The 22,622-nt window shown below is 37.8% G+C and overlaps 2 protein-coding genes across 6 annotated transcripts in view; one reads left to right on the forward strand and one right to left on the reverse strand.

Annotated features, from left to right (window-relative positions):
• Positions 1-5,426: 5,426 nt before the first annotated feature.
• tbc1d7 (TBC1 domain family, member 7) lies at positions 5,427-15,257 on the forward strand. Of its 2 annotated transcripts, none has more exons than XM_047375682.1 (8): positions 5,427-5,660; positions 7,018-7,137; positions 9,225-9,305; positions 9,540-9,625; positions 11,335-11,472; positions 13,399-13,544; positions 13,924-14,053; positions 14,850-15,257. In XM_047375682.1, exons 2-8 carry the CDS (start codon positions 7,026-7,028, stop codon positions 14,934-14,936), a joined length of 780 nt encoding a protein of 259 aa, XP_047231638.1. In that variant the 5' UTR covers positions 5,427-5,660; positions 7,018-7,025; the 3' UTR covers positions 14,937-15,257. The 2 variants fall into 2 exon arrangements, with proteins under 2 accessions (XP_047231638.1, XP_047231637.1); XM_047375681.1 differs by having other exon boundaries at positions 5,428-5,660; positions 9,540-9,730.
• phactr1 (phosphatase and actin regulator 1) overlaps positions 15,172-22,622 on the reverse strand; it is a 57,036-nt gene continuing 49,585 nt past the window's right edge. For all 4 annotated transcript variants that reach the window (XM_047375674.1, XM_047375678.1, XM_047375677.1 and 1 more), the window contains 3 exons: positions 22,343-22,483; positions 20,949-21,025; positions 15,172-16,101 (listed from right to left, as the gene is read on the reverse strand). In XM_047375674.1, coding sequence (XP_047231630.1) covers positions 16,086-16,101; positions 20,949-21,025; positions 22,343-22,483 — 234 coding nt within the window. In that variant the 3' untranslated portion in view covers positions 15,172-16,085. The remainder of the gene's footprint in view (positions 16,102-20,948; positions 21,026-22,342; positions 22,484-22,622) is intronic.

Raw genomic sequence — 22,622 nt, forward strand, 5'->3', positions numbered from 1 at the left:
TTTTTATTCCCTAATTTTGTATGTAATTTGCTACTTTTCACTCATTTTTACTAGCACATCCAAAGCTACTCAAAAAATTAAACAATCAAAATCCAAACCCAACTAATGTACCTAAAGTAATCACCAGAAAAGCAAAAGAAAAAAGCAAACCGTTTTGTGACGAAGCAAACATGACTAAACAAGGACAATTTTCTGTTGCTACCAAATTATACTCATTTTGCAATATTAGAATAGTTTATGTGATTAAGATTTTTTGTTAAGGTATATATGGTTTTATTTTGTATAATTTAATTTTGAACCCTTTTTTATGTATTGCTCATACAATTTTATGAAAGTCTGGTAACTCACAACAACATGAACAAATTATTGCACCATGTTGGGATTATGAATCTGTAAATATGATTTAATATTTTATTAAATAATAGTTCAGTCTGTTAAGGGTTGTCCTGTGAATACCAGTAAGGCGATGGTATTAGGACAAAATAGAAAGGTGTGAGACGAGCTCTGACATTATTGAACAGCATAAACTCTGCACACACATGGAATGAATTCACACAATTTCTTAAAATACAAGAATTTATTAAAAATAAGTCAACTCAAAGTCAAACATATTTCAATCAACAAACTCTTTACTATGCTAAAACAATCCAACTAAACTACCAAGCAGAATTAAAGAATAGGGAAGATTAATGGACTATGTACAATATAAACAAGTTGATTAAAGATGATTGGAAACCATGACCAAAAGAGTGATGCAACATTACCAAGCAATGTTTATGTTTGAGAACCAAGGATTATCTTGAAGAATCTGGAAATGAAGTTAAACTAGTCTTGGAACCAACTTTGGCAATAATACCTTTAGACAACCATTCACAATGCAAGATCAGATAAAATATTATTTTAATAAAATAATGTTTTAAAGAATGATCTTCTGAATAAAACCAACCTTCTGGATGACTAATTCTCAATGGTGTCTCATTAGCCGTCTTCATTTATTGAAATAATATTTAAAGAAATATTATTAAAGGAAATGGTAAAATATTTAAGGTAATATTTTGGAAAAGAGCCAAATCTTTCTGGAGAAATGGTTCTTAATGGCGTTTACTTAGTTATCAAATTTAGTAAAATGATGTTAGGGACACATTATTTACTGGATTGAAAACTAAACTTTTCTGGGTAAATATTATTTAGCAAGCACGTGTCCTTACTTGTTAGCAGTTGAAGCTAACAAAGAAGCCGATAGCTTAGCACCAGAATCAAACACACACCTTTAACAATACCGTCAATAAAAGGGTGAAAATGCATTAGCACGGACGGCGCGTTATCATCAATCTTCTGTGTTTAATATCACCCTTTAAATAAAGTTTGTCTTAACTTTAAAAACCCACAAACACAGAACACAACCTGAACAGGTGTGCTGAGCAGATAGCCTGCTAGCACCAAGATAGCATTTTCACACAAACAAAACCAAACTTCATAAAATGAAAAACGTTTAGATCATTTCAATCTAAATCACTTCTATATTATTCTGCCCAAACACTTAACCTCATGAACTGTGGTGAGGAACGTTGTCCAAGGCGGCGAAGTTTGAAAAAACGTCTAGTCTTTAAACATTAGCTACAGCTAACCTCCTTAGCTGTGGGGAGTGGCGGCTGTTCTGTCGGCCGGCCAAACTGCACGTTGCCGTAACCATGGTGATGCGGCTCCCGTTGTCCTCCTCTCAGGCAGGGAAAACCGCTTCTCTACAGGGACTTCTCTGGAACACCGTTTGCTTCTGCAGGCCTCAGAGAGAAAGTCAAGCCAGGCGTGTACCTTAAATCCCTTTCATGAATGAATCTACCGGATACACAGAGTGATTCATTTGTACTTATCTTGGTGCATATGATCGATGATCGTATGACACCCTTGGATCCAGTTTAAAGAGTTTTGTCTTTTTGCCAGCAAAGAGACATTAGCGCACTGTCTCACTGGCCAGCCTCTCACAGAGTGTGATGGTAGAGATCGTACTGTTGGAAAGGGGGGTGCTTTTATACAGCCAGTGGCATCATGGGAAGTCCGCTGCAACACCCCCCTCCTCAGTTGCTGGAAGTCGGTTAAATGCAATTTATTTTGAAAATTCCAGAAAGGTTTGTACTGGAGTTTTAATGTTGTTTCCATGGCTGTGGGTCCCAACATTCCCCCTTTAGTTCTGAAGAATGGGATGGAGTCCACAGTCTTTGGGGCTAAACATCCTGGGTTCCTGCAAGTAGGCAGTTCATTTTTGGTTCAGAGGTTAGTGTTTGGACAGGAGTGAGGCAGGCTTGAGCAGAGACTAACACTAATAAAATGTTTTAAAGAAAAAAACAAAACAAAAATCCTGTAATACTTTTCACACCATAATAATACTGCTTTTAAAACCTTAATTTCTTAAGTTCAAAACCATAAGAAAGAAAAAGATTAAAACAGAACATAGGGTGTTGGAAATTATTTACCATCTTCATACCTTGTTTGATAGATTTTACAGGGTTGCCATGTCTTTTAGGAACACCGTTACCTCAGTTATAACGCACCTGCATATCATCTCAAACTCCTCCTTTGTGATGATACCTTTGGAGTGGCTCCACTCTTTACCACCAACCTTACAGTTTGATGTTGCACTGTGAAAAGGTTTGTCTTTTAACTGGCTGCTTACATACAAGGTATGAAGTATGAAGCATTTTTTAATTAAAAGTTATAATTAAGACCTTTTAAAACTAAGTCATATTTCAAAAGTATTTTTACATACATGTTTTCTGTATGCCTCAATTGCATGAGATGGGGTACACCCTGGACAGGTCACAACTCAACCAACAATTTCAAAGGCAATTGCAAATTTAACAAAGCAAAATGTTTGAACAAGGGCAGTTCTACCAAACGTATCTCATGGGATGCTCTCAGATCTAAACCTGACTTGTTATATCTGTGTAATATTTCCATTGTAAACAGTAGTCCCCAACTCTGGCCCTCATGGCTTACTTCACTGCATGTTCAAAATGTGTCTTTGCTCCTGTGTGATGGCCACACCTGTATCCACACAGTCGGTAACCCCACACACAAACACTTTTTCATTTTGAGTTTTCATATACACATTCACTGCAGCATAAATACATGGGTTTCTGTTTATATTTTCATTTGACAATATTCAAATACATTAGTTCTAATTGTAGTGCGCACATTTGGTTAACTTTTGTATATTTAATTTAATCAAATATTTAACATTTTTTGTGCTTTCTTTGCTGGTGCTGTGGGGGAGTACCTTGAACTGAAGCAATGGACTCTGGCTGGCACGCTCCAATTCCAGATTGACTGATTGGGTGATACCATCTGGAGTTCCACCATGGGGGAAGACCATGGAGTCTTTATTCTAATTTTTGCATAAGTTCTTTTTGTTTTTGTGATTTGCTTATTTTGTTTAGTTATTAGTCATTCAAGTAAATTTTTAAGCTAACCGTGTTTAGTTATTTTTGTTAGTTAAATTTCTGTATATGTTTTCCTTCCCTCTTTCTCAGTGTGCCAGTCTGGTCTGATCAGTCAGTATTTCGGTCCCCTTTGTTTGTTGTGTAGGAGGTCAGTTTGTTTTATTTATGCTTGAATTCAAGTCTTATATAATTAGGTGTTGCTTTAAATGCTAAAATTAATAAACATAATACAAACAAATAATACATATTTTCCTACCATAAAGAGCACCGGACACAGTCTGTCCCAACCAGAGGGGAAAAACGTGCCTGCAAGAGAGACCAAGGGACATTTTTAATTCAATGTTTGAAAAATCAGGATATAATGATGATCAACGAAGCATAAGTGTTTTTCTGTAAGCTAACAGTACATATTTCTATAGACTGCATGTAAAAATGTACTGTCCGATATATTTCACTATAAAACACTTATAATTATTATGTTTTTAATCTTCAGACAGATCAATTTAAAGGGGTAAATCATTCAAATGAGTTTAACAATCTGTAGCTCAAACATCCACATCCCTTATTGATTTAAAAATCCCTAACACATGTTTCTGGTAAAATTATGTGGTATTACTTGATTATTTGGTGCATGATGATTTCTATATTCTCATACACTTATAAATTCACGTATTCCTTATCAGCTTCATGATTGTTTGAGTCAGTATGAGCATGCCAAGGAAGAACAGTTCATATCCAGGGTCGGAAAATTAAACAAAAAATACAACTGCTATAATTAGATGTGGATGTGCAAGTTGAAATGTTTGTCTAATACACAAAAGTATACCTACAGGATAAATACACACATTTATTTAAATTGATTAATAATTGGTGCTGAAGATTCTAGAATGCTTGACAAGGCAACAAAACTAGGTCTATAAACATCCTGGTTTGTGGTCAAGATTACCTGCAGCTCATAGTTTACAGCACAATTTTTTTTTGTTTTACTACACTCGTTGAACTGATAAATCTTTAGAACAGTGGGAAAATCCAAGGAACAAAATGAAGATCTAGAGTGAATTGTCTTTTGGACCAACTCCTAAAAAAAGGAACAAAACACCAACAAATAACATCATCTGTTCAAACTACTGTATGCAAGAACAAGATATACAATTTTGAAAAGTTGTAGAAAGAAGATACAAACTGTCCCCCCTAAATGCAGGGGAAATGGTTGCTTAAGAACAAAATAGGAACATTGTTTCAGGTTTCAAAGCTGCAGGAGCAACAGTATCACTGTTCATTGGTAGGTGAGTGAACAAGAAAAAAATTACTTTTAAAATCGACACCTCAAGCTTCAAGCTTGACTAAAATATGCTGGAAAATATTTTTATGGTCAGATGAGACAAAGCTAGAGTAAGCTAGTTGCTCAGCACAGCTTCATGTCTAGTATCGCCCCTGGTGTACAGGTAGGCTTCTGTTTTAACAACTGGCAAAATGTATTATAAAGTGTTGAACAAGACATAAATAAACAAATAAATACATACATAAATCACAGGGGAATTAACTATACACAAGCTGTTCGACACATAAAGGAACGTAAATAAAAAGTCCTGTTTGTTTTCAAGGTACGAGCTGTTTTCAGTTCTCTGGTTAATGGAACCTGTAACTGTACTAATTGTAACAAGGTAAACATCTCTTGAAATACCCGGAAGCCTAGAAAGTGGCTCTAAATTTCTCACCTCAGAATTGCCACATTCGAGGCACATTGAACGCATCATAGCTAACCCAGACTTGTTTAACTTTGTCGCGAACCTTCTAAATAAGAGTATATTTTTGAAATTTGGGAGAGGAAAATAGGTGCAGAAGCAAACCCTAACACGTATGTTAGCTCAACTTTGGGATATATTTATTATTTACGTGTCTTTTAATGCCCATTAGAAATGAAACGATGGTTAAATATGAGCAACTTACTAAAAGCTTTAATTTTGATAGAATTACCCGGAAGTTGTTTAATATGCATTCATGGCTTGTGGTAGTTTTAATTTTAGCGTCTGGTGCTACTTTAACGACGTCCAGGTGAATCTAGTTCAGTAGCCTGACAGAAAACGTAAACATCAAAGGGTAAACACTGGATGTTCTGAACTTTCTAAATTACGTGTTCCGGCTGACGGCTCCAACAACCAGGACCATCTGATGTGGTTCCGAGGATAACAACAAACTGGAGACGCAAAGAAACGTAACGAGGTGAGAAGAACATGTTGCTGTCATGTCAGGTGATTTCATGTCGGTTCTCGTTGTCCTTGCACATAATGAGGTCCATATAAAAGATGCATGACAGTATCTCCCGTGTTGCTTCATTCAGTGTTTCAGTGGGGTTATCTGGGCAGCGAACTGACCCGAAGGTTCAATGTATCCTGCTGGAAAAAACATTCTCATTCTTTATGCCGAATTTCAGCCTTTTTTTTAATGGTTTTCTTTAACAGATATGGCTTGATTTCTTCCACTTTGTTGCTATATGTATATAAAAGTACTTTTAATACTTAACACCCACCTGAAACTTTGGTGCCAGTGTTGAGTAAGCTCTGCCCTGGTGGCAAGAAAGTCTTTATAGTATCTTCCTCAGTAGGATACGGTCCTGGTGCTTGCCGGACCCTCTTGGACATCCTAAATCCTGTCTGCTCCAAGTAAACTTCTCACCTTGAGGTTCTCCATGATGCAGAGCACTGTTATTTCAGCTGTAATATTCATAGCAGCTGTTTCTTGTCTGTGAAGATGTTCTGATGCAACGAGATGAGACGGTGTGCTTGTCTTTGGAGAGAACCATAGCTAACATAAGAGGATTTCAATGTCTTCTGCCTCTTATTTAGAGCTATCAGCCTGCCAATTAGTTTGACTGAGGGATTTCAGTTACACTCTTTTACAGGATTGTCTGTACTGATATGATGGCTAGAGAGATGCACCAATTTGTCTGGGCTGATGCAGATTTTTGGTTTTCTTTGAGATAACAAACCGATTCTGATTTTGACAAGGTCCAATCTTTTTTCTCTCTCTTTTTTTTTATATTATAACACCTAAAAGAGAAACAATATGTTGCGGGTTTTGTGATGGAGGCAATAAAAGCAAACATAAAATTAAAGGGGTGCAATATTTGGCCCACTTATGCATCAAGTCATCTGCCCCTAACCGTTATCTGACTTTTTTAAAACTCCTAATTACACGATGCGTTTGTAGATCAAGAATGGTGGGACTTGTTTTTATATATTCACAAAATAGGGGGGAAAAAATCAGATTTTTCAGTATTGAGCTGATGATCACTTATATGAGGCAAGAGATAATTTGCAGATTCTGATTTTCTAATTTGATTATCCTAATTCCTAATTTACGGATCGCTGTAACTTTACTAAAATGAAGTTTGTGGATTGTTTTGTGTTGATGGCAAAAATGCAGCGAAAATGGTTACAGTTTTTATTCTAATAATGCTCGTTGCAAGGGACCAGTCACTCTGCACGATAATCTAAAAACTGAATTGTCATCACAGTTTCTATCACAAGTAAATCCACAGAACTAATAAAGATGTCTGCCTTTGGGTCTGATTGTGCAGGTTTCGTCATGGCTGATGACCCTCAGAGAAACTTCCGCTCTGCGTATTATGAAAAAGTGGGCTTCAGAGGAGTAGAGGAGAAGAAATCACTGGAAATACTTCTCAAGGACAATCCACTGGGTGGGAAGCACTTTTCAGCATAATTCAATGAAGAACGTATCATAAAACTCACATGCAAGATGGAAGTAGTGGTGGTATTATTGTTGGGTTCATTTGGAATGTAATGTAATGTAATACCAGGCGAAGACTTTAATATAGTGCTATAATCAGTAATTATAGGTAGATTACTTCCCTTTCATTTCTAATCTTGATATACGCTTTAATTTTATTCGCACCTTTGCACAGGATTTGTGACTTTAGTTGCATAGATTTTAAAATGCTCACATAAATATATAGAAATAAGTATTAATCCATCATGAAAGTTATTAAAAATAAAGAAACGTGATGTTTTCCAGTCTGCTTCCAATCCTGGAATTAATATCTGTATATTCCATCACCATAGTTCATTTAGTTGGACATTGATATTGTTCATGTGTTTAGTAAAGAGGTTTGTCGATGGTGGTGTCAGGGACCCTACATAGTTTTGAAAAGTATGACATTTAGTTTTATTATTTTCAGGGTGTGGATAAGTTGGATGAGTATGGAAAAAGTTAGAGTTTCTGGGCTCTATTTTTTATTCAAACAACTAAAAGACAAAAACCTAAATTTCAGAAAAATTTAGGTCTTGACCTTTACTTTTGGATTGCCACTTCACAATGTGAGTTTCCATTCAACTGAAGGATAGTTTTATCTACAACTAGTTTGGTTTTAGATGGTAACAAGTAATTGAAATTTCTTTTTTTAATTTTGTAATTTTATCGATTGATCACTGGTTGAAACTGTAATTTACGAGATCTGTATTTAAGTTAGGCTAATCCTGTGCAGATTTTTCCAAGTATTAAATATTTTAGGTAGTCTGTTTTTCCAAATGACAAAAAAAACAGTAAAATAGTCCTTTACAACATTACTGAATTGGGAACAGCTTCAGCACCATCTTGTTTAGGATTTGTCCAACTATTCAAATGTTTTATAATAATTTTATAAAAACTGACGTAACCTAAAACTAGAGTCAAGAAAAATATGGAAATTTGGAAAATGGAACCAATGTGGGAACCCTGTGGTATTCTGTAAGAGTAAACAACTGATTTACATTCTAAGGACTATATCACACACAAAATCCCATTGTGAAAAACTTAATTTTAACTCTGCAACAAACATGTAACATTGGCCATAAAAGAGGTAATAGTTTTAAATCCGACAGAGAATGAAGAGATTCCAAAATCAACCCAATAATGCATCAAAACACATCCGTAACCTTATATGTCATTTTTACTGAACTGTAAACACCTGCATTGGAGAACATGCTTTATGTTAATGCGTTTACACACCGAAATTGTGTAAAATTAAAGTTTTAATGCATTTAACGAACGTAAAAAAAGTGTATTAAAATGTGTTCTGCCAATCAGTGATCAGAGTCATTAAGAGAAAAAATGTCCGATAATGACATTTTTATTCTAAATTTGTGATAGGATAAAAATGCTGGAAAGTAAAAAAAAAAAAAAGATCACAAATCACCCATTTAGAATAAAATATATATTTACAAATTCCCTAGTTTATTTATTTGCTTGACAGAAATCGTGTCTGAAACTATTGTAAACAGACCAGGTATTTATTGTGTTGATGCGAGAGGAAGTGCTGCTTGCAGCGTCGAATTCAACCAAGCCATAAAATGCATGAGCTGATTGATGCGCTGCTTAGGTTTGGTGCAGACTCGCCTTGCCTGAAACCTTTGCTGGCGTGTGTTGAAGCGGTAATGGTACCTACTAGATTCTGCAGTGTTTTGTACTTGCTTAGACTTAAAATATCTGATACATCAACCTTATGCTGCACCTCCTTCAGACATAGTTCTACTATCAAAGCAATACTTTACTGGACGCCTGAGGCAAAATAATATTTATTAACAGGTGAACGACGGTTACAGCTTCAGTTAAAACTTAATCATTTTAGTGCTGCTTAAATAAGTGGATAAAACTCATGAAAATCTGAGGTTTCATTTTATGTGGTTTGTCTTTAGCACTAATGGAAAAAATATAAAATGATAAAGCATGTTGTACAAGTCAGAAATGATTAACTAACCCAATCAACAGATTCGTTTTACTCTCCTGCAGACCTAGAGAAACTGAGCACCTTCAGTCAGAGGTTCCCTCTCCCCTCCATGTATAGGATTCATGTTTGGAAGGTGCTGTTGGGTAAGAAACCACACACATTCACCTTAACGTCTGCTTCAGTTTTTTAATGTTGAAGAACCGTAAGCCACGGCATATTTTCCCTGTTTGGCTGAAGTCTGCAGTGCATACCCCACATCATTTAGTTGTGCAGCTGTGCGGGGTGGTTAATAGCTGCCAATATCTTACCTGCAGCGGTTTGGAGAGGTTCAGTCCATCTCTATTGTTCCCAGGCTCTGATTGTCGCTTGTCCTGCAGGCGTCCTCCCTCCCCACAGTGACTCTCACTCTTTGGTTGGAGGCTACAGGAAGGAGCAGTACCAGGACATTGTGGAGAGTCTGGAGGTGATGAGATACATCAACTCATGTACACCTTTCACCCACATCTATCTGTGCATGTTCCAGCTGGAGAGCCAGGTGCTCCCTCGATGCTCTGAGACCTTACCACCGGTAAGATCAAGCATGTCGCACACCAGCGCTGACTGCAGCTGCATTACCTCTTATTTTGCAACTGTAATACTTTAACTAGATATGTTTAGATGATCATAGCTTGAGCATTGAGTATTGTAAAAAAATCTTCTGGAAATGATTCCTTGAGTCATGGCTCTGTTATGGTCTGGTTATTACGTAATCAAAGCTGGGTTTACTTGGAATCTGAAGCTTATTTATTTGCGGCATGTCGAGTTATAGCCTGCTGAAGCCAGTTATTTCAAAGATTTATTCCTCAAAGCCATCAAGACAGCATTAACCGACTAATCAGATTCATTTGTGCCTGTAATTGTGAAAGGAAACCCCACATACTTGAATGTGCCAGAGGAGTGGGGTTTATTACTCCACAGCTGGTCACTCCTGATTTGAAGCAAGTAAACCAGAATGTGTTTGAAACAGTAAATGTATTCACAAGTTAGTGGCAGCTATCCAAATGATTTCAAGACGTAATTACAGTTAAAACCAAAGGTTACATGCAAAGCTTCATAAACATTCTTCTCACTGTTTGACATTTCATGTTGATAAGGGTGACCAAAATAATTTCTGTTTGCTAAATGCCAGAATACTGAGACAATGATTTTTTTAATTATATCTTCAAAATCCGAAGTTCACATACGCTAAGATCACTGTCATTTGGGGAAGCACATATGCCGTTATGATTTTCTGATTGGTAATTCACAGCATTTGAGTTAACTGGATGCTAACCTGCCGATGTATTTTAAGTCAACGTCTCAAACACACCCCTTCCTTGTGTGACATCATGGAAAAATCTGAAGAAATCATGCAAGATATTAGGAAGAGAACTGTCAACCTTCACAAGCCTGATTCATCCTTTATTATAATTTCCAGATGCCTGAAGGTACCTCGTTCTTCTGTTCAAACATTTCTACACAAGTATGAACATTTGGGAATGTCCAGCCATGATAGCCTTTAGGATGGAGACGGGTTCTGTGTCTCAGAGATTAACATCATTTGGGAAGGTATACATATAGACCTCAGATTAAAAGTAAAAGACCCTCTGAAGATTCTGGCTGCAAAGCCACTCGGCGAAGAACAAGCTACTGCTTCAAAATCATCATAAAGTGCCAGAATACAGTTTGCAAATGCATTCGAAAGTAAAGCCTGTAATTGTTGGAGGTATGTCCTGTGATCCGATAAATCTAAATTTGAAATGTTTGGCCATAAGGATTATTGTTACATTTGGAGGAAAACAGACAAGCTTGCAAACCTGAGAACACCATCCCAACTGTGAAGTATGGTGGTGGCAGCATCTTGTTATGAGGATGTTTTGATGCAGGAGGGACTGGTGCGCTTTACAAAATAGATGGCATCAGTACGTAAGAACATTATGTGGATTATGTAAAGATAAAACCTGGCTTCAAATGAGTCTTCACCACCAAATTTCTCTTTTTTTATACAGTGAATGAAACATGGTTTCAGCTGGATATGTTTAAAAGTAGAGCCTGTAAAAAGTCATTTTGTCAATAGTAAATTCTGACTACGGCAATGGATATTTCTGCATCTCCAAAGGTTTTTTTTTAAGTGTTGCTGTGTTTTATTTCCAGAATGACGAGAATGAAGACTTTCTGGCCATCGCCAGAGCCATGGAGGAGATTGTTGATGATCCTGTCGACTGCTATTGGCTAATCAAGTGTTTCATCAATCAGTTCCACAACAAGTTTGGAGACTCACTTCCTCACCTTGTAAGTGTTATTGGTGGTTCCAAGAAAAAACTAAAACCTTGTAAACCTGCTATAAAATTTGGAATTTGTTTTTAAAATGTGAAATCTGTCATTTTAATATTGAATCATGATCCAATGATTCTTTTTGAAGACTTTAGACAAGTCTTTTAATGTTTCAGACATGACTCTTTTAACTGGAAGTAATATTTACTTTTTTATTATTTAATTACAGATTACAAGAAGGGTTGGATTCCTATAAGATTTGGACATAAGGACAAAAAAAAAAAATTCAACCGTGTAATTTTTTTTTATAAAATGTAAATAAAAACAATTAAATAATTTTTTGTTCAATCAGGTTTTATTTTCCTCTAAGAGATGCCGGTCAGGTTTTTTTTTTTTTTTAAGACATAAAAATTATTTTAAATGTAAATCTGCCAGGGGTCTGAATATTTTATGAAATGTGTGTACAGCAGAAAAGTGAATATTTGGTCATTTTAACACAAAAAACAGAGATTTTTTTTTGACCTGGATGAGAGCATGGAAAACACTTAAATCCCAGGCCAGGTCCCAGATCACATACATGTTATGTCAGTGAGGAACTGCTGCATGGGAGAATTATGAGGCATGACTAGTAAAAAATCAGTTTAACAGCCCAGGATTTCTGGTCATTATAATATTCTGGGATTTGTTTGATCATTAGGCTAATCTTCCGTCATAGAAATACTTTTTGGATAAAAGAAGTAGCCTGTGTGAAGGTTGCATGGCTTACACAAAGTTTTGTCAAAAAAAATATAAGAAGTTTAAGGTAATTTAATAAAAACTGTAATAAAAATAAAAAAAAAGATACTAAAAAAACTGTCAGCTTCAGAAATCGAAAAAAAAATTATACAGCAGTAACTGAGCTCAGGATTCCTCAGGAGGATGATTGTTGCACTGAACATAGCATTGCCATAAGTACAAAAAGATCACAACTACAAGCATCAGGATGTACATTTTTAGTGTGCTGGAGTGCCTTGTTAGGAATTATGCACGGCAGATCCTCACATGAAAAATCAAATCCATAAGTTACACTAATCTTTCTGCAGTAAGATATGTTAATCATTTAAAGTTATCTATTTAAATAAGATCTATGTCAACCTTCACATGTGAAACATGTCAGATTGCAATCTGTTAGTAAACATGTGCACCCCCCCTCAGACAAAAAAGGGTTTTTTAGGATCAACCCTAATTTGTTAGATTGCTGACGGCAGCTATGTTGATTTTATCCTTCAAGGCATATCCTCACCGAAAAATCTAAAACCACAAGGAAAGGAAATTGGCGATCCAAACTCAAAACCGTGCAGGTGCTTTCAACGCTGGAAAATTTGACCACGTGGATCATTTATTAGAAGATCAGGAAAGTTCTTCATGGGTACTGAAGGAGAGATGGGTCTGCATTGAATCAATGGAAGGAACTGTTTTGCACACACTTAGGTTTGTGGCCTCACCTTGACCTGTGCAGCCTTTGTGTAATAGTGTGCTGAACAGTTGGGTTAATTTGGTGACTCTCAGACTGAGACAGGACTTCATCCAACATTTCTAAAGTGCAACTGTGACAAACTGCTTTAGGTTTTTATTTATAGCAGTTTGTCTCATTAAACCTCTGCTGTAATGCTCTCACTTTTAAATCAGATCATTTTGATTTTAATGTTTTCTTTTATTCATGTTTCATATCCTGTATGAAAAGGCCACAGAAACTGATTGTTTCCTGTTGCCAGAATTACCAGCTGAATTAGCTAGTGCACTCCTTTTTATTTTTCGTAAATCCTGCTTGAAATTTTATCATACAAGGGTTTCTGCTATTGAATCAACACCAGTTTTGGATAAAGAAGGCCCGCTGATGTAAAATTTAGTTCTTTAAATCTGTGTTAAGTTTTCTTCCTATCTGTCGGGGTTGTTCTGTTGTAGCCAAAGAGCCTGGAGCATTATCTGAGTCTGGAGGAACCTCGGCTGCTGAACCATCTGAGGAGCATCGGGGCGCTGCCTCAGCTGCCTTACAGCCTGTGGTTCAAGCGCTGCTTCGCTGGTTGCCTGCCTGAATCCAGCCTGCAGAGGTAGGTTTACACCCATCACCCGAATCCTGCTAAAACAAGACAGTACAAGAATCTATCCAGATGTTTTGGACACAACTTTAAAAAATTGTCTAGTTGCAAACCAAGAAACATCAGGAAATGGGAATGTTCAGGATAAATCTGCACACAGTTGTCAATCCTTCTTTGAGATCAATTTAAGAAATAAAACATTTCTTCATGCTTCAGGTTGCTGTACAGTGATTTATTGTTTGAATTTTCATCTTTCTATTTTAACTGAATGCTGACTTGCTCGTTCTTGTTAGGCTCAGTTGATATAGATCACTTAGAGATGCCCAGAATAGTTGCTCATGTTTTCACCCGTTATTTCCAAGACCTTTTATACATTTTCTTTTTTTTTAAGGGTGTGGGACAAAGTGATCAGTGGCTCCTGTAAGATCCTTGTTTTTGTCGCCCTGGAGATCTTGCTCAGCTATAAGATCATGTTGATAGGCAACACCCGGCCAGAGGGTGTGGTTAAGTTCCTGTGTAACGTGAGTAAAAAAAATCTTTCATATGTGGTTGACAGAGAACAGAATATCTAGAAAGTCTCTGAAACAGAATATATTCATAGACTGTTTTCACAGGAAACAAATATGGTCAGAGGGCAAATCAGCTTGTTTGGAAGAACTCCAATTCATCTTTTACAGCTAATGTGAACCAAGTGTGAATTTTTATGCAAACATTAAAGGCTGTTTGTTTTTAAAAGTGACTAGCTGCTGCAAACTGAACCCTTTTTATTCCAGTTTAGCTACTGCATCTAGAAGAATGTTGTCATAAAATAGGCATTAAACGTCCAGTCTAAACAAAAAATCCAACCTTTTAAATTGTGTACATTTAATCATTTTGGGCATATATGCTTTATGTTTTAAGGTGCAGAGTGTCGAGGAGCTTTAAATTGAAAATAAATGACTTCCTATTTGACTTTATAGGCAGATTGTGGCAAGCAGCCATTTCCTAATTCATGAAGATCAAGACACATCTTTCTTACTTGATTGGCATGAATTGTTGTCTTTCCTATTTTGAAGAGAAATGGACCACATTATACTATTTTGGGTGTAATGATGATGTGACACAGAAACACATTTCTGTCATAGGTCAGGAAATAAATACAGGAGAGTTGTCAATACATTTTAATGTGCGTTTCTTTCTTGTCATGCTTAAAATTGAACTATTCTTCTTTTCCTTTATTGTTTACTAAAACACTTTGAGTTACCTTGTGCATGAATTTGGTTATGTCCAAATAAACTTACCTTGCCTCAAAGTAAAATCACAATCTCTCCCCTGCAGATACCTCAGGAAAACACAGAGGCCATCGTATCTAAAGCAATCGATTTGTGGCAAAAATACTGCGGCAACCCAAATCACGCAGTTTAGCTGTGTGGCGTAAGAAGAACAGCTGGAGGCGAGATGCTTTCCCAGATCCACCAAGAATTCACCTGTGGCGCTGTCTGTATACGGGGATGATTCCTGCCAAACTGAATCCGAAACTCATCGGTGGCCTCTTCGGATAAGGGTTTCACAACCACGTTTTTCTGTTCCAGCATCCAACTGAGAACATGACAAACTTTACTGGATTTCTTACTCATAAAAATCACAAAGACACATAAAATTATGATTTTTTTTTTAATAAGTTTCCTTTGTTTAAGAAATGCCATACATCATTGAAGACTCACAATAAATTAATATCAACATGCAGTTCTCTGTTTACAAAAGAACATTTGAAAATCCTTACAGTTTATGTACATCCTTTTAGAAGTCTGAGAATACTTTACTCTCAAAACAGTTTCAAACATACAAGAGACAGCAGGAACACTGACTCTTTGACTCATGCACACAGATAAATCAGTCCTTAGTAATACAGTCAGATATACAACTTTATGGATTCAGTTTGAGCTGTAAGGTGGCAGGTTTTTCATGTTGGCTAATCCCAGATAGTTAAACATGTAGCAGAGTTCAGCGGCTGTTTGCTGTGTCCGTATCTAATATTTAATTTTAAATACTCATTTGGCAATTCAAAAATTCTTGTAAACAATACTGTAGGCACAGTGACACAGCAGATCACTGAACTCTGATGTGTTTAAAAATTCTAATTTCTGGGATCACTTTTGGTTTTCAATTCGGATTTCAGGGCAGTTTAGCGCAAGTTTCAGCATAAGAAAAGAAAATAATCCAGCTGAGAATGAAAATCCGAACATGATTATAAAAAAAAATAAAATAAAAAATCCGCTGTTCCCTTCCACAAACTTGGCACGGATTTCCCAACATCAGAAGTGCAGTGAAATAAAATATTTCCTTCTTTTCATCATAAAAAATGACAGTTAAAAGCTTTTGAATATCAAGAAGTCATAAAAATTCCCACAGAGGGAAAACAACAGTTTTGAGTTTGTTTTTAGCCCCCTCAACCCCCCATCTGAAAGTTTTTGCTCCTACTTCCTGACTCAAATACAGTAGGTTGACGCCCATCAGCAGTTCAAGGACAGCAGGTAAAGGTATAAAAACATGGCCAGAGTAGAACTGTGCCGACTACGGCCGATGAAACCTGCAGTGAAAATGTAAACAAAATGATTTAGTTTAAAAAGAAACATTCAGTCTGTTAATGAAATATACTGAAGCAGCAGTGTGTAAATGACTTTTTTTTTTCTCCTCCTGTAACCCACTAGATTTCCTGTTATCTCTGCTCTTTATTCAAAACCAAAAGAGTTGAAATGTTCCCCTGAGAAACAGGACTCCCTTACAACTATCTTGTAGGTCAACAGTTCAGAGGTGTTAGGTTTTTGCCAGTTTAAGACACTAGCATGTTAAATATACGTGTTCTGTATTGAAGGGTACTATTACACTTTACTGTAATAGTACCCTGTGTTTGTGTGACCTTCATTCATTTTGATTTTGTGTGTGTTGGTGCATGGGTGTACAGGTCCTTCTCAAAATATTAGCATATTGTGATAAAGTTCATTATTTTCCATAATGTCATGATGAAAATTTAACATTCATATATTTTAGATTCATTGCACACTAACTGAAATATTTCAGGTCTTTTATTGTCTTAATACGGATGATTTTGGCATACAGCTCATGAAAACCCAAAATTTCTATCTCACAAAATTAGCATATTTCATCCGACCAATAAAAGAAAAGTGTTTTTAATACAAAAAACATCAACCTTCAAATAATCATGTACAGTTATGCACTCAATACTTGGTCGGGAATCCTTTTGCAGAAATGACTGCTTCAATGCGGCGTGGCATGGAGGCAATCAGCCTGTGGCACTGCTGAGGTCTTATGGAGGCCCAGGATGCTTTGATAGCGGCCTTTAGCTCATCCAGAGTGTTGGGTCTTGAGTCTCTCAACGTTCTCTTCACAATATCCCACAGATTCTCTATGGGGTTCAGGTCAGGAGAGTTGGCAGGCCAATTGAGCACAGTGATACCATGGTCAGTAAACCATTTACCAGTGGTTTTGGCACTGTGAGCAGGTGCCAGGTCGTGCTGAAAAATGAAATCTTCATTTCCATAAAGCTTTTCAGCAGATGGAAGCATGAAGTGCTCCAAAATCTCCTGATAGCTAGCTGCATTGACCCTGCCCTTGATAAAACACAGTGGACCAACACCAGCAGCTGACACGGCACCCCAGACCATCACTGACTGTGGGTACTTGACACTGGACTTCTGGCATTTCCTTCTCCCCAGTCTTCCTCCAGACTCTGGCACCTTGATTTCCGAATGACATGCAGAATTTGCTTTCATCCGAAAAAAGTACTTTGGACCACCGAGCAACAGTCCAGTGCTGCTTCTCTGCAGCCCAGGTCTGGCGCTTCTGCCGTTGTTTCTGGTTCAAAAGTGGCTTGACCTGGGGAATGCGGCATCTGTAGTCCATTTCCTGCACACGCCTGTGCACGGTGGCTCTGGATGTTTCTACTCGTTGATTCAGATGATTAGGTTCATAGCTCGTTTAGAGACCCTTTTAATAATATGCTAATTTTGTGAGATAGGAATATTGGGTTTTCATGAGCTGTATGCCAAAATCATCCGTATTAAGACAATAAAAGACCTGAAATATTTCAGTTAGTGTGCAATGAATCTAAAATATATGAATGTTAAATTTTCATCATTACATTATGGAAAATAATGAACTTTATCACAATATGCTAATATTTTGAGAAGGACCTGTATAAGGCACCACACCAGAGAACCCATACGTCCCTACAGAGGCAGGTCATATTTGAAGCACAGAAGCAGCCCCCTCAAGGCCCAAAGAGGCACAGGGTGAGACGTAGGGCACCCAGACCCCCCCACCATCGACACGGCCAAGCTGTCATCTCCCACCATGCAGTTCAAGCCCAGGACCCAGTCACTATGGCAGCCCAGGCCCACACAAACCCCTGACGATTGTTGGGGTGCCAGGAGTCCCATAGTAACATAGCAGAGGGCGAGACACTGCATGGTTCTCTCCCCCCCCCCCCATGCCTGCAAGGTCCGTTATCTCACACCACCCCGAGACCCTACTGCTATGTGGAGTTGCATACGTTAGGAGGGGATGGATGCCAAGGTGCCCCACCACAACAGCAGCAACCATGGCTACAGACCCCCAAAGATCCTCAAAAATACCTGGGGGGAGCCTCAAAAGGGCAGCCAGATCAACCAGAACTCCAGTCACCAGTGGGCCCCAGCAGGTGAACTCGGCCTGCAAACCCCTAAGGTCCGACCGGGCATAAGCCAAACACCTTAACTTCCCTCCCAACCCCAGACCCTATTCCACCCCACCTGTGCCACCACGGCCAACCTGCTGGGCTAGGCCATGGTGGCACCCCAACCCTGACACTTCAGTGCCAGACCCTGCATCACCCCAGCGCGGTACCCAAATGCCCAGTCCGCCTATTGACAGCCCCAGCACCCTCAGCCCCTGATGCCGAGGCAGCATTTAACTGTGTCAGCTCATTCAGCCTCTTAGAAATATTGATGCCAAGGTACCTGATGTTTACAATCTGTAAAGGAATAGTTGGACTGAGATGAATGCTAGAGGAGATAGAAAAGGCCTTTGATTTGTTCAGGTTGATGGAGTAGTCTGACATTGTTGAAAACTTATTTATTAGGGTTATTGTCTCTCTAAGAGGGGTTTGCATATTCAAGAAGACGAGACACAGGAATTTCTACAGAAGATGCCAGTTCCTTTTTTAAACTATTGCAAAAACAGTGTTTGGAAGAAACAATGGATGAGCCGGCACAAAAATTAAAAATGTAACTGAACCTAATGTAGGACCCAGTATAGTAAATTGTGTACTTTAAGGACTTGTTAAGGTCGAAGATTGAGATCAATAACTTTTCAACTTTAACACCTTCCTGAAACGTTTCCAATACTCTTCTTGAGCTAGGGCTTTGTCCAGTGAGTCAATGCTTCAAAGCATGTGTTGAGTAATCCAGGCAGATTTTTTGTGAAGCACTTATCGAGGGTTTGTGTTGATGCATGTGGTGCCGGTCAGACCATGTGACTGATTCGGGAACTGGGTTGCCGGGTTGCTGGTGATTCGTTGTACAAGGGTCAACAAAACGCTGCTGATTTTCCTGTCACATTTAGTTGTCTTTGGATTGGATTGTGTTAGCGTTAGCAATCTATTTGTGCTTCTTTTGTTTTGGATTCAGCAAGAAAGAGGGGAGTATTGAAATGAATAGAAAATGTCTATCACAACTTATATAAGCTTGCTGTTGCCTTTCTCTCTTCCCAGCTTCATCTGTGCCCTGAGAATGGGTATTTTCTAAAGAAGGCAAAATCATCTTAAGAAAGTGCAAGATGGTCTAGTGGTTAGGATTTGGCGATGTCACCGCCGCAATCTAGATTCGATTTCCGGTTAGGGAATATAGCTTTCCAATTCTCTTAGTAAAGATCTCAATGAGGCTTTACCTGGTTAAATAAAGGTCATTATTAAAAGCACGGATACAAAGTAACACAAGCAAAGTCATATCACAACCCTGTCCTCTATTTGATCTCATTTTTCCTTTTGATCTTGGTATTGTATCATAAAGACAGATAGGATTATAGATTACAGAGACTATTCAGAAATTGTTTATTGGCATCACAAACACCATTTATTTATCAAATTTAAAGCTTCACACATCAAAGTCATGTCAATATAACCACTCTGCCTGTTTTACATTTATTGTCCACTTGATGGCACAGTAGAGCAAATAAAAAAATGATGCTTCTGCTTTATTTAGCTACTCTCTGTCAAGGTAAACGTTCAATTTCTTTCAAAGATCGATCCAAGTTTTAATAGCAACGCGCTTATATTGTTATTTGAAAACGGGAAAAATGATCTCCAGTTCGGGCCTTACTCCACTGTCTTCCTGTTCCTTACAGGATTATTTTGAAATTTTTTTCTGTTGGTTTTTAAGGTTTTTAATGCTCTTGCCCAACAGAATTTAAAATGATCTTGTACTTTGAACAGTGGTGTCCATAATGTTTAGCACGCAGGTGAAAATCCTCAAGTTGAAAGTAAAATATTTTCAGATTAAAAATGCAAACATAATTTAAATAATTACCATTTTGTTTACCTGTTTAAAAATGAACTAAACATCCAGTATTTTAATGAAACAAAATAGTCTGATTATTGTAAATCTGAAACATCAAAAAGGTTCTTACAGGTTTGCATTGTTAAATACAAGAATACAAAGGATCTATCTGCATTAACCACCTGCCCTGGGTGCCTAAACACAGACTATTCTTGAATTATGGTCGCAGGTCGCTCAAAATCATCCCGGTGGTCACAAACAAGCCTTGAAATCTGATCACACGTCGGCTTCTTATAGAAGTCACCCATTGTGTCGGGAATATTTCAACCTGGGTCACTTGTTATTTACCATTAAGGATCAATGAAGCATTCAAAATGAAGAAGCAACAGAAGGAAAGAAGATTGTAGTTTCCTTTTTCTGGATCTCCATCATAGAACAGGAGCAAAACACAGTTAAGGTCTGAAATCAACAAGCTTTAATGACTTTGGGTCCAGTATATTATGAATTTATTTCAGACAACTGTTCATGAAGCAAAATATCCAGTTTAAGTTACTGCTAGCATTTCTCTCAAACTCTGTAAAATGTATTTCTATGTACTGGCACCTCTGCTGCTACTCTCCAACAGCAGGACATAATTTAGCTTTCAGAGGTTTCCTGATAGGACATTCCAGTTAGGAAGATAATTGGAACGGTCAAGCTTGGCTGCCTTTAATTATGGTTTAACAATCAAGCCCAGAGTCAGCAGATTGATGCCGACGAAGTTAAACTCGAACTGATAAAAGTTGAGCGTGGTGTATAACAGCATGACTTTCAATGTGGCGCCCACAATCACAGATTTATTTATTATTTTCACTGTTTGAAGCTTTTTATTTCTTTCACATACCTGGTCAGATGGCGGCTCGACTCGTGCACCTCCATCTCTGTGCTTTTAAACTCATTCAGCTCTTTTCTGATGGCAGCCTGAGGATAACGCAAAGCCAGTAATAAATACAGTACAATCAATCAAGACTTAATCAAATACACAGAGGTGAAGAATTTGACTCCCTTACAGATTTCTTCTGGTTCGATTTTGTTTTTTCTGTCACACTTTAATGTGTCAGATTATCAAACAAATTTTATATCAGGCAAGCATGAACTGATTGAATACAAGAAACATTGTAGTTTAAATGGTGATGTCATTTTTTTATGGGGAAAAAGCTATATAAAACCAACCTGGCCCTAATGAAACAAGTAATTGACCCCTCTGAAAATTGCAAAATTGAGTGCAAACCACAATTCTTGCTACGCTGAGTTCAATTCACCCAGGCCTGATTACTGCATGACCTGTAGAATCAAGAAATCATTTAAGTACACCCTGTCTGACAACATGAAGTAGGCAATAAGACATCAAAAAACAACACATAAAAGCCCCACTCTACAGCGATTCAAAAACAGAAGCAAAGTCATTTATCAGTCTGGAAAGGTTTGCAAAGCAATTTGTAAGGCTTTGGGACTCCAACAAGCAACAGTGAGAGCCGTTAACCAAAAATGAAGTAAACCTTTCCACAAACTGCCATTATTACTTTACTCATCCAGGAGGCCAAGAAAGAACCATGAGTTTGTGAGCTTGAGCTTGAGTGCATTTGGGTTTTGCAACAGGACAACAATCACAATGACACACACCAGCATGTCCACTTCTGAATGGCTCAAAGAAACCAAAATCAAGGGCGTGCTTACACTGCTGGTCCGGTCCAGAGATCCGTAAAAGTGAGAAAATACCCACCTTCAGTTAGCCCAGTCTCCTTTCACACAGAGATGTTCCCAAACAACGTCATGCAGTTGCAACAGATTGTTTTGGGAGCTGTAATGTGCTGATGATGATATAGAGTGGCCTAGTCAAAGTCTGGAGTTTAATCCCATTGAGATTCTCAGGTATGCATTAAAACAGGCTGTTCATGTTGAAATTCCCTCTAATGTGTTATGTTCTGCAAAGAAGAGTGGGCCAAAAGTCTTAGACAGCGATGTACAACACTCATTACCTTGATGGCAAGTTTTCTGCTTAGTGGGCCACTACCAGTTTGGCCAGGTTGGCTTTGATAGCTTTTTCCCTCGATAAATGAAATAATTTCAGAAAACTGGTTTTTGTTTTTACTCCGGTTATATTTGTCAGATATTAAAATTTGTTCAATTTGCAGTGTGACAAAAAAAATCAACCATAGAGGAATTTGGAAGGGGATAAATACTTTTTCATAGCCTTATATACTTCAATTCCGTTTGGAGTTTCTGCTTTAAACTGACCTTATCGGCTGCTGTTAGTCGAGTCCATGGCTTGTCTGCTCTCCTGTCGTAGTCCTGAGCCTCAGCGACTTCCACATAGTCACTGAATCGGATGAGGATCTTGGCCTCCCTTAGCTCCTCAACTGTGGGCCTATTACTGAGCTAGACGGTGGAAGAAAAGACATACGCTAAAAATACCCTGCAGCAGAAATGAAGCAATCATCTAAAAGTTATTAGGAGCTGTTCAGATTCATATAGTGTGTACCAATCTCTAAAACTTTCAATCTTCTCCTGTTTCTTG

The sequence above is a fragment of the Girardinichthys multiradiatus genome, chromosome 9 (genome assembly GCF_021462225.1).
Source record: "Girardinichthys multiradiatus isolate DD_20200921_A chromosome 9, DD_fGirMul_XY1, whole genome shotgun sequence".
In the NCBI taxonomy this organism is placed as follows: Eukaryota; Metazoa; Chordata; class Actinopteri; order Cyprinodontiformes; family Goodeidae; genus Girardinichthys; species Girardinichthys multiradiatus.